Source organism: Chelonia mydas, chromosome 1 (assembly GCF_015237465.2).
Source record: "Chelonia mydas isolate rCheMyd1 chromosome 1, rCheMyd1.pri.v2, whole genome shotgun sequence".
Classification (NCBI taxonomy): domain Eukaryota; kingdom Metazoa; phylum Chordata; order Testudines; family Cheloniidae; genus Chelonia; species Chelonia mydas.
In genome coordinates this window covers 128,879,211-128,892,233 of record NC_057849.1, presented here as the reverse complement: position 1 = coordinate 128,892,233, position 13,023 = coordinate 128,879,211, and the positions used below count along the sequence as shown (strand labels likewise).

The 13,023-nt window shown below is 37.1% G+C and overlaps 1 protein-coding gene across 2 annotated transcripts in view; it reads left to right on the top strand.

Moving 5' to 3' along the window:
• ANOS1 (anosmin 1) overlaps positions 1-12,684 on the top strand; it is a 175,900-nt gene extending 163,216 nt beyond the window's left edge. The window contains exons 11-14 of one of the 2 annotated variants that reach the window (XM_037899891.2): positions 1,888-2,059; positions 3,218-3,438; positions 6,008-6,149; positions 7,953-12,684. In XM_037899891.2, the coding sequence (XP_037755819.2) occupies positions 1,888-2,059; positions 3,218-3,438; positions 6,008-6,149; positions 7,953-8,011 (594 nt within the window). In that variant the 3' untranslated portion in view covers positions 8,012-12,684. The remainder of the gene's footprint in view (positions 1-1,887; positions 2,060-3,217; positions 3,439-6,007; positions 6,150-7,952) is intronic. The other variant, XM_037899902.2, reaches the window with a different exon arrangement.
• Positions 12,685-13,023: the final 339 nt, after the last annotated feature.

Genomic DNA, 13,023 nt, shown 5'->3' with positions numbered 1-13,023 from the left:
TGGAGTTATGAATGCTAAGGTAAGGGAAAGCTAATATAATTAAATAAGTTTATTGCCACTAGAGGTCAGGAAAGATTTTTTTTTCTCCATGAACAGCATTGCACAACTGGCCAGGTGCATTATGGTTTTTTGGTTTTCCTGTAAATTATTTTACAGTGATTAGTCTAGTCTGATTTGGCAAACCCTGTGTTTATTTGTAAGTTCCAATCAATACATTGAGATATTGAATATTATTCTAAAATAGTTAAGAAACTACCTTCAATAAACACATGGTTGCAAAGGGCCTGAAGCTGAAAACCATACTTCCTTTGGGTCTGATCCTGCTTCCAGTGATGTCAATGGCAAAACTCCCATAGACTTTACTAGGTGTACAATCTGGCTCTTGAATAATCTTAAGTAGGAAATACAGGAGTCAGGTTTGCAGGATCAGCTTCTAATACTGTAATATTCTACTTCCGATATATCCTGAGCAATCTGATGTGATAAATAAGGGGCCTAGTCCTAGAGTACTTACTCATGCCAATAGTTACCTCAGCATCAAAGTGGAGATTTGTTTACAAGTGCTGTTCTAAAGGGACTGCACTGGAATGTTTGAGTAATCTATTAGTCATGCACTTTTCATGTATGCAGTGTTCCTGTAACCGTGTTGGTCCCAGGAAATTAGAGAGACAAGGTGGGTGAGGTAATATCTTTTATTGGCCCAACTTCTGTTGATGAGAGAGACAAGTGTTCGAGCTTACACAGAGCTCTTCTTCAGGTCTGGGAAAGGAACTCACAGTGTCACAGCTAAATACAAGGTTTGAACAGATTGTTTAGCATAAGTAGCTAACGCATATTTCAAGGGATCATTCAAGGTGAAGTGGCCTGTTAAAATATGTTGAAATATGTGTTAACTACTTATGCTAAACAATCTGTTCAAAGCTTGTATTTAGCTATGACACATTGAGATAGTTTCCCAGACCTGAAGAAGAGCTCTGTGTAAGCGCATAAGCTTGTCTCTCTCACCAACAGAAGTTAGTCCAATAAATGATATTACCTCACCCACCTTGTCTCTCTAATGCACTTTCCATGTCAGTTATGAGAAAATTTACTTAGCTTAGCTCTAACACTCTTCAGGTGTTTTCAAACACATAGTACAAAAATTTTAGAAACACCTAAGTACTGTAAAGAACTGAAAATCAATGGGACTTGGAGATCCTAAGTCACTTAGGTGAATTTTGGAAATTTTACCAGAGGCTAGAATTTCTCTTATTAAACTTGCTTTGAACAAAAACATGTAGGCGGGGATATTCAAAAGTATCAGGGTTCTTGTTTAGTTGTTACCTTAAAGATATCATTCTACATATAACGGTGTTTTATTGCTCAGTTGTGGATCCTTTTCTGCTTAGAGGGATAACGTGCTATATCAACGTGTGGAAGTAGGATGTCCTCAAGGAAAGACGTATAAGGCCTTCTTGGGATTTGTATGCACATTAAAAGGAGTTCTTAAATGTAGACTAAGCCTGTCTTTCATCTCAGCTTAAATAATCTTCCTTACATTTATTTAATTGGATTAGCATTTTTCATCCTCACACTGCCATTCCCCACTGCCATCATGTCAAGGGAGTGTTCCGTGTGTTAGAAGTTAGCTACTTTGATGCAGCATGACTAAGGTATTGTATAGGATTGAAGAAAGTATCCAACCACCATGATAATGTTTTCTGATTATAATTTAATAATAATATAGGCAATATTTGCTTTGTTCTCTGAATAAAAACCACATTTGCATGTGCTAATCATGTAGAGAAAAATACACTTGACTAGGAAAAAAAAACATTTAATCTTATGCCAACATTATGGTTTTAAGAAAAGGTTTATTCGCAGCATATACTGTTTTTCTTGGTCTAGGAAAACTACATAATTCTTCAGGACCTGTCATTTTCATGTAAATATAAAGTGACCATTCAGCCAGCAAGATCTAAAGGTCGTTTGAAGGCTGAAAGTATTTTCTTTACCACCCCACCTTGCTCTGCTCTTAAAGGAAAAAACCACAAGCACATTAGTTGTCCTGCTGAAGGAGGTAAGTCACGGTCTGAAGCACTTGCAGAGTAGATTTCAAGTGCACTTCTAGGCACTCAAAAACAAGTTTTGTAAAGCAATTCTCAAATGTGTTTTGAAAGACTCAGAATAAGTAGGGGAGACTTATTTTTGTGTCTCTGGATGTCCAGGTAATTACCAGGATATCCTGATAAGTAATGTTTTTCAACATTAAAGAGACATTGAATTCTTTTAGTAGGAAATTTGTCTTACAAACACTTTCAAAAATTTTCCTTGTTACAAATGCAATCAAATTAAATACATAGGGGTGTAGTTTTACCAACATGACAAGGTTATCATAGTATTGGTTGATCACTTAGATAAGAATTTCAGGGGATTATTCAAGTATATATTGTAGCAGTATTATGATTTACATCGCTATTCTTTTTTTAAGGACTTGTTTGTGCTGGAAAGTTTTATCAGTTATACAGATAGAATTATACAAATATTAGTTATACCTTTATAATCCACCTTGTGAATACTCTTATTCCAGTGTAAGAGTGGCTGTTTTTGGTTTAACTTAACCCCTTTCCCAAATAAGCTATATAAAAATAAAATTAAATTAAAATTAAAATTAACAAAGCACTTTTATACTGGTATAAATGTCCACACAGAGAATTATACTGGAATAACTGTCTCAGTTTAAATTCAAACCCTAGGTTATATCTAAAACTATTTTCCTGTGCTGACAAGGCCTAAGGCTGTATGTTTTAATTGCCAGTGCTTTGCACCTTGTGTAGTTTATTTACACCTTTCCAAAGTGAGTGTAAAATGCTCCCATTTTGAATTGGCAGATTGTATACTACTTTGCATTCACTTTGCACAGGTAAGTGACCAAACAAAATACAAGTCAGTTAATAATCAAGCCATGGGACTATACTATACTTTTTACCAGATGCAATAATGAGAAGTTACCTTAAAACTCTCCTAAATTAGAGTTTATGTTGTTCCCTCTTCAGAAGTATCTTTACCTTTAAGAAAAGAGGTTGCAACAAGTTGGCAGAGTCCTGAGTAAACTAGATAAAGAAATGCAATAGACACATCAAGAAGCAGACTGTGACCCTGGGATCTCAAGCTATATTAACACTCTTTCAGCTGTTCCTCAAAATTTAACTCATCCTCTTGCCTCAAATTTTTGCAGCATCAGTTCTCCCTAAAGTGCTGGCCAAACCCGAGAATCTATCTGCCTCTTTCATTGTTCAGGAAGTAAATATTACTGGTCACTTTTCATGGAAGATATCAAAGGCAAATCTTCATCAGCCCATGACAGGGTTTCAAGTCACCTGGGCAGAGGTTACTACAGAGAGCAGACAAAACAGCTTACCCAACAGCATCATTTCCCAATCACAGATACTGCCAGCGGTAAGTTTGTTTTCTTTTCATTGCTGGGGGCATTGCATGTTTGTGTGCATGGCTAATTTTGTATTTTTAGTCATGATTTAGCTGCCAGGCACCATTGCTTTCTCTGGTTCTGCATATGTGTCTGAGCAGGAAATGGGTTCACTTTTCCCCCTTGTTTGGGATACATGTCCAGTACAACTGCTCATCTTGATGACACATCAAACGTTGTAACGTGTGTGATTGTCAAATTAGCAACCATATTTGAGATATGCCTTAATGAAGGCAAAGATTGTCTAGGCAGCAGAAGATATTTTTCTTTTGATGATCAGGCTGCTCTGTTCACAGGATAGTAAGCATTTGTTAATTCTTTGTTCTCCAGGATGAGAAACGTAGTGGGGTTACCCTGAATGCAAGATAATTTCTCTCTCCTTTGTATTAACCTTCTCTCTGCTCCATCTGGATATATGCTTCATGGAAAATAAAGCTCTTCTCCCTTTTCTGCAAATGTGTACCAAGGTATAAAGGGACACATCCTCACACTAACAGAGAGGGGACTAACAAGTTTCTCAGGGCCTGTTCAACACTAACAAGATGCAACTGTGAGACTTGTTCTGCTGGAGTGGGCGGGGAAAGGGAGGGAGGAGCTTAAAAGGGAGGGAGGAGCTTAAAAGGGAAACGCTGCCTCAGGAAGGGTTGGGGGAAGAGGAAAAAGGCTGCCCAGCTGAGAGGGAGATATCAACAAGCCTCATTGCTCCTGAAGCTATGCAACCCAGCCTCAGAGCAGCATGCCCCATGGAGGGGCTGTAGGTGGACCCTGTTTAGACTAAGCTGAAAGGGCTGACTCTGGAAGACTGACTGAGATCAAGGTCACCCTCCCTTCTCTTTAATTTCCCACAGACTCCCCTCTCCCAGAAGGGAAGAAAGAAGGGAGGGAACTTTTCTTTAGTTTGTTTGCTCCAAGAAGCCCCTTGGACATCTCTCAGGAGGTGAGAGAAAGGCATTGCAAGGACCTGAAGCAGGGTCTGGCGGGGACTTGAGGGGATCCCTGCCCCCCTTACAGGAACAGTTAAATAATGGCAATTCAAAATAGAACTAGATCTCTCCTCATATAAAGTGGGAGAAGACTTAACTTGCACTGTTCCCCCTTTTCTTTGCAAGGGCTCCTTTGCTGGCTTCAGTTCCTCCCATGGTAGCAGCAGCAGCAGGCAGGAGGGAGGATATTCAAGAGGTGTTGCCAACTCCACCAGAGGCAGAGATTGCTACTAAGCACCTAGGGCCTGATCCAAAGCCCAAGAAAGACAGTGGTCTTTACATTGACTTCAGTGAGCTAGATCAGGACAAGTGTGCTGAGTACATTTTAAATGCTCTGTCTGTTGCCTGCCAGAAGAAATTTCTGTGCCAGTTCCTGGAATGCTAGGTGTAGCTGTCAGGTGGAGCTTACTTTGTGTTTGTGCAGTGTTTGGTTCCACAGATCTTAGTTTAATGCCACTAGTCCAGTGGTAGGACTAGTCCGATGGATGGCTGTCTGGTGATTCAGCAGCCAAACTAACTTGGGAAGAAGTTGAATTGAAGGTCTGATTTCTTCATTGTATTTCCTTGAGTCATTTACAAGTGTGCATTCTCATTTTACACCTAATCTGCACTTATTTGTCTGGCTGTAAATGATCATACAAGCGGCAAAGCAGTAAAAAGTCTGGCCCAGGGTTAATTAATATTCCAACTCTCACCACTTCAAAGATGGGATTAAAATTTAGGGGCCAGATCATTAGTCTGGGTAGCTGAGTGGATCTATACTAATTTTCACCAGCTGAGGCTCTTGCCCTTGACTCAAAAAGGGCATGAGTTTACAAATCAATGGCAACTAAAGTCAGACATTGGCTTCTATAAAATATTTTATGAGACGTACAATGTACTTGTTAACTGAAAAAAAAATAAAACCTAGAAATAAACTCCATTCATGACACTGACACTTTAATTTCAGGAAACCGACTAGAAAATTGAAGTTGGAAGTATCTGGAAGTGGAATCACAAAATGTACAAGTGAAATCTTAACTATAGGGAAAGCTGTATTTTAAGGGAAAGGGGGGGAAATATCCTATAGGTGAACTCAACGGATATGTTTACACTAGAAACATTACAGCTTCAGGGCTGCAGCTGATCCACGGTAGCACTGACTCTTATTACAGTGACAAAGGGTTCTTCCATTGACCTAGCTGTGTCTACACTAGGGTCACGGTTGGCTTAACTACCTCTCTCATTGGTATGAATGTAGCTAGGTTGACCTAAGATCTAAGTGTAGACCAGGCCTGAGAAATGGCTTTATTTCCAATTCTTGCTCTGTCAAGTATTTTTTGATACCAACTCTTTAGGAATATGCTAACCAAACCAAAAGAGTAGTGAACTAAGTAATAAATGTACAAAATCTTTAATATAAAACCTTAAGAAAACAAGCTGTGGGAATTGCAACACGGTTTTTAAAAAAGTATGTATGTGAGAAAAAAAGTAACTACTTAATGTACAATTTCCGGATGGAGCAATTGTCTATTATTTCTGGTAGACATAAGAATTTATTCCATTCATACATTTTTAGGATCATTATGTGCTGACTGTCCCCAACTTGAGGCCATCAACGCTTTACCGATTAGAAGTGCAAGTGCTGACAACAGGCGGGGAGGGGCCAGCTACAATAAAATCTTTCCGAACACCTGATCTGCTGCCATCTTCATCCCACAGTAAGTGTTGTGACCTGACATAAAAGTATTTGGACTAGTGTATATGCAGAGAAAGGCACTTAAAACATTGTCTACCACAACAATTAAAACAAAGTCCTGGGGTTCTACTGCTCTAACCCTTTATACAGTGAGTAGTCTTAAACTGTTCTGTTTTTAGAGATATTATGGATTCCAGGGATATTCCCTATAACTAAAATGGAGAATCCTGCTGGAACATTTAATGGCTCTGAAACCAGAATGAACTTCTTAATTGCATCCACTGTATATTTACTGCACAGTTTTTGTTGTATTTCCCCCATATATAAATACATGTAAAAGGAAAGTGAACCCAATAATTTTAGAATATTTAGCGCGTAAATAATGCTAGTGTTTCTCATAATCACTTTCTTCCCTCTAATGTAACACTGCAAATTTGAACAAGGTTTACTACAAACAATGGCTTAAAAAAAATTCAGAGCCACAAACTGCTAACCAAGGGACATTGGTAAATGCTCTGTTATGATATCGAATGCTCAGTTACACAAATATTGGTTCAGGTTAAAAACAAACAATCTGCCTATTTGGTATTATAGGCTAAAATGGTAGCTCAGATTATCAGTCTCCAAAACCTGTTAAATCCTCTCTTTCTTTCTTTCTTTCTTTCTTTCTTTCTTTCTTTCTTTCTTTCTTTCGGGGGGAGGGGGGAAACTGCAAAAAGGTAGTTTAAGTGATCTGGTGATATTACCTCAGGGTCATGTCGAGGCCATTGCAAAGTATTGTAGCGAAGAAACTACACATGTGGCACAACCAGTGCATTGCTTTGTGAGAAATCTATGGATAAGAAATCTGGGATACAGAGGTGCTGTAGAGAGAAATGCAAGTAATAAATCACTGGCTGAATTTAGGAATTAAGGGTTCTACAGCAATCAAAGGTTTAGAATACAGAGTATCTGACTTCTTGGTTATCTTGAAATCCAGACTAGATTAGAAGTGATCCAAAGCCTGTACCGTGTCCTGGCTTTCTGATGACCTATATGCAACACTTAAGAGGTGCATAATTAGTTCTTATCAATGTTTCCAGTCAAAGCCCTGAGTTGTAGAGTATTTGCCACTGATTTCAACTGAAGTTTACATAGTAATATATGAACTGTGGTTATTTTCTTCTCCCCCACAAAGACTATGACCCCAAGCCATTGCACATTATTTCAGTTAATATTGTAAATTGATTGTACAATATAAACAAAAAAGGCAAATTATGTTACTCATTAGACAATAAATGCCACCTATATTTATTTTTGCCTGCAGTTTAATGCAGTTAGATTTTAAGAGGCTGCTTACAACAAAATGCTATTTTCTAAGCATTTAGAATAAGGCAGCTTAATTTTATGGGAACCCAAGAAATATCTAAGAAATTAGTCCTGATCCGACAAAATAATTGACCTGCTTGGATCCTTCCACCCTTGCAGAATTCCACTGAAGTCATATGAACTGTGCGTGAGCATGTGTCAGCACAGGGAGAGTGTTTTGCAGGTTCAGGGCCTTGTGTGCAATTACTCCACTGAAAGGATGGATGGTCCAGTGGCAAACTGGGCTGTAAGAGACTCCACTTCTAGTCTTGCTCTTCTGCAGACATTCTGTGTAAGTCACCTGGTCCTTCAGTTCTCTGCCTTGTAAAAGGGGGCTAACAGCACGGCCCTGCCTTATAGAGGGGTTGTGGGGATAAAAACGTTAAAGATTGGGAGGTTCTCAAATACTACGGTGATGAGGGCCTAATTATTTTATCGTCTATACAGCAAAGGTGAATTCCCTTTCTTCTTTACTTAGGGCCTCATCTGAAACAACACCATCCACATCACTACAAGCCACCCCCAGAAAAATACTAGACTGCTTCACATGATTAAACAAATCACTGAGAGAAAAACTGAGCTCTCACAAGAAGACCAGAAAAATGCACATCTGTAGGAACAATAAATCGTTTTTTTCCAGTGGAAGTTATCATCCTGTATGATTTGTAACTACTTCTACATAGTTTAAACATGAAGAATAGTATTTGTACCAATGCCAGGATGAAATGTACAGCAACTATCCTGACAGTACCACCCCTATTCTGCTAAGTGAAGATTGCATCCAATTCAACACATCTGAGAAAAATCAAATGTATGTTTGTTGTAATAACATTTTATTTCCTAGGTTTAAAGTAGATTGAAAGGGTGCAGTGAATAGCAGAGGGTTTTGTTTTGCTAATCTTTATAACAATATCTGAGACATTGTTCTTTTATATATACATAGCTTTGAAAGCCAGAGGCCAGATCTTCAGCTGGGGTAAATTAGCATCTGTCACTTGAACTCAGTGGAGCTGAGCCAATTTATGTCAGCTAAGCCTATACAGTAAATGCAGTTTGCCATTAAAGGAGATCTCCATTTACCTAAAATAAGTGCACAACCAAATAAGTAGCAATAGTAGATACACACAGTTCAGTCTGCAATGGAAACTACTATTAACTTAGCAACAAAAAAAGTAGATCATACTAGCTGATGTATTTCTTTAGTAATATATCTATATTTTGTGTGGAAATGGTACCATGAAGCTCTCTCCTTAACAAAATGTGTTAACAAGGGAAATTTTCAAATGCACAAATGGCAGTTGGTGCCTGACTTCCATTGACGTTCTGTAGTAGCTGGACACATGCCTTTGAAAATCTCCCCCATTTTTTTTTTTTAAATATTTTGAAGGGAACCCTGTATTTTCCCTGTTAGAGAACTAAATAGTGAATGTTCACATTTTAGACATGAACATTCCAAGGCACATGTTATGTTACTTTGGGGTTTCTTTGGCTTTTTGATGTGCATATCTATTTTCCCCGAGGATCTTTTGAACAGCAGAATGGCTGGCTGGCTGGCTACATGGTACTCCGCTCATAGAATTAAGTGACAATACATTGATGTCTGGAAGTCATTGGCTTGTAATTTATTTGAATGCATTTTTCAAATTCAGGCATGAAGGTTACCCTGTTTTTTAACCATAAGGGAATGCAGATGACCTTATTGTGCAATGTAAACAGACAGAGTAATTTGCCACACAGAGAGACAGTCTTTAATAGTAAAGAGAAACTGCTTGGATTTATAATCAGAATGATGGGAAATTTCTCTCTACACACTGTGACCATGCAAATAATCCTGATGACGCAACCTCTTGTCCAAAAAATTGCTGTCTGTGCATTCTCATGTGTAAATTCCATTACCCATCTTTAAATGAGGATAATACATCTCAAGCTTTCTGTAACTTGAAATTCACAAATACCTTCATGGAATCCCCCAACAACAAGCACCACAAAAACGAACCCAAATCTGACTAAAGATAAAGTTTCTGTACTTGACTTTTTCCTGAGATACCCTAAGAAGGGGAAATACTCCTTGTCACAACAACAATAAATATTCTGAAGAACACCACATAAAAAGATAAACATATCTGTGCTTGAAATTGAAAGAGCATGGTTATGCTCAGTATAGCATAGCACAGAAGAAATTCAAATACAGATCATCTGTATTGAAAAGGTTTGACCAGGCTGACGATACCAAGAGTCAAGAGCCCCATTGCAATTTCTGACTAGTTTGTTCCTTCAGTTTTTCCACCATTTGAATATTTTTATATATAACTCAGATTATTGCATTAATTCTACCATTCTCTTTTTATTTTTCCTGGTACCTTTTTGATTTATGCACCCATGGAGCAAGTAACTTCACAAAGCTGTCTTTAGGGTACAAGTCTTGGGCCTTGGATAGTTACCTTACGAGGTATTAAGAGCTGTTCATACTTTGGAACTACAAAAAAACAAACAAATGAAAAAAGAAACCCACCCCACATACCACAACTTCTCTTCCCTATTACATAATGTGAGCAAGCTTTGAAGGGAACTGGAACTGACAGAAGGTCAACTATTTTCACCCAGCTGAAATCTGACATGCATCTAGGTACACAGGTCTTCAGACATAAATTACTAAGTCTATGCAATTTGAATAGGACCCATGCCTGGCACCACTTATACATTTAAATTACATAGGACATAAGTAAGGCTAGGAAAGTGCTATGGGAGTTAGATTGTGGCACCTAATTCCCCTAGGCTTCTCTGAAAACTTCAGCCTAAACTTTTTGGCCAGACTCTCTTCTCAGTAATGCTGGAATAAATCTAGAATAAATTGATTGATGTTAACAAAGTTATGCTGAATTCACATCGATGCAACTGAGTGCAGAATTTGTGTCTCTGTCTTTTTGAAATCCAACGTCTATGACAAACCTTGGATTCAAGAAGATAGAAATTGGCAAATTAACAGCTCTTGATTATTATATGATAGGTCTTGATTATTGAGTGGAATGCCATATTCCTCAAAATGGTTTGAGCTGCTTGCTAGATTTGTTAATTTTTCTTAATTGGATGTTTCAGGAGGAGACTAAAGTTCATTAAAATATTTATAAAATAGTCTGGAGGTTTTTATATATTTATATAAAGATAAATTATTTATTATAGGACCAATCAGCCGAACTCAGGCAAAACTGTCATTGAAGAACTGCTATTGAATTTTGCCTGAGTAAGGCCAGTAGGATTTGACTCTTTATATCTTGGAGATAAAGGTGAAGGGCATGGGAGTGTAATGAACAGATTATAATTTATAAACAGATTAAGACTTTAATCTTGCTCTTTAATAATCAGTTCCTCAACTCAACATTCAGCTATAGAAATTTCATGGGAATAAATGATCCTGAAATTATAAGAGTCAACCAAACCATCAACAAATGAGGCATTAGATTATATCTTCTTTGTTTTTAAATACCAGCCCTTTTCATATAATTATTTGAATTTAACATCATATATTTGAAGACTTTTATGCCTAGATCCAGTTGGAGTTAGGCACCTCAGTACCTTGAGGATGTGGGTCTTTGTGTCTAATTCATAAATCCTCATTTACTGAATTGCACAGGGTATATTACAGTTCACCTATTTGACTAGCCTAAATCATGCTAACATTGCATTCAGCAATGGAGTTTGAAATCACTACTTGAGATTTTTAGTTAAAGATTTTTTTTTTCTCAGTTTTTCTCAGTTTCTCAGTAATAAAGATCAAATATGGATAATGGGATATTTCTAGGTACGCTGCACTTTTACACCCATATATTACTAACTTACTTAGCATACTATTCTGATTGATTTATCAGTTAAATCCTGGATGTCATATATTTTGTTTGCTAATGGAAAATTATAGGATTATTCCATTTTTGCTCTAACATTTTTTATGCATTTGAAACTAGTTTTTATATTGAATACTGTTTAAGAATGAGAATTTTTTTTCTTATGGCAGTTAACTTTTGATAGAGCAGATCAAGAACTAGAAAATATTTCTGTCTTAAAACTTAAAAGGAGAAAAGTTGTACCATACTAATAGGGTGCCAGGTGGTGTTACTGGGAATATGGCTGAAGGAGACAAGAACTTCTTACAAATGAAAGGGCTGAACTGCAAGATACTAAACACCCTCAACTTTCATAGCATTCATCTGGAGTTGAGGGCATAATGCAGCAACTCACAGGTGGCACTAGTACCTTGCAAGATCACGCACAAAATCAAAGAAACACTGGTCTGTTCTTGCACCATTAATGCAAATGGAAATTTTACTATTGCCTTCAGTGGAAGCAGGATTGAGGCTGAAATACTCCATGGGCCTAATCTGAATTCCTTTCCTACTCAAGACTCTCACTGAAATCAATCAGAGTTCTGGATATAGAGGTCCTGCTTCAGGAAAGCATTGCTATTCAGGACAGAACTTAAGCACATGTTTAACTGCATTGATGTTAATAGGACATAAGCACATGTTTAAATTAAACATGTGCTTAATTTCTGTCTTGAATAGGAATGGATTTAAGCACTCCCTTAAGTGCTGTCCTAAATCAGCGCCTTAAAGAACATAGGATAAGGCCCAGACTGTTTTAAATCCCTTGTACAACACTCTTAGAAAATTTATTTTTGCCCTATGTATCTGTAAAGGTAGCTGTGATAGTGACATATTTATTAATTCCTTTTCTTTCCCTGTATGCCAAGTATATTCTGACATTTTTATCAGTACATGTGAACATCAATTACTATAAATACTGTTATGCAAACTTGTGCATTGTAACCTGGAATCTGATGGTAATAAGCTGTTGCATGTAGTTTAAATAAATAACTAAAAACTTTATTTAAAAATGTAAATGAATACCTGCAGATGTGGATGGTGGTTATATATGGTTTTGCATGCCCAAACTCATTGTTCAGTTATAGGCATGAAGTGTAATGACTGTCTTACCTCTACTGAATATATTAGTAAGGTACAATTTACAAAGTAATTAACAGAGGTCTATATGTGAAATAATTTTTCCTTTTTACTTAATTATATTGTAATGCAGAGATGACAGAACTACTTATCTGTTGCCCAAATTGGCTGTAGAAATTATGTTCCTATAACTGTCATTTAAAGTCAATATTTATTTATGTATGTAATACAGAAAGGTTGATTTTTGTGTATGTGTGTGTCTGTCATGTTATTTAGAGCAAAAATGCTTCTTGTAAAAACATTTTGTAAAAAACAAATGTAATTGTAAATAGAGTATGATATTCTGTTACTCGGTATTTTCATGTTTAGAATTTGTACATACTGTTTAAGTAATAAACTATCCTGCTATGTGGAAATGTAGCTTTATTATCTCCTGCAGACAGAGCTTATGCTTTTCCTTCTATTAATTCCTAGTCTTATCCTCTTCTTCCATAAGTTGGCTTCAAACTGCATATCTTTTCTGTGTCCATGTGTCTCATATCAGGTTCTGGAGAATGTTCATGAGAGAGCATCCTATTTTAATTAAGTATTTCA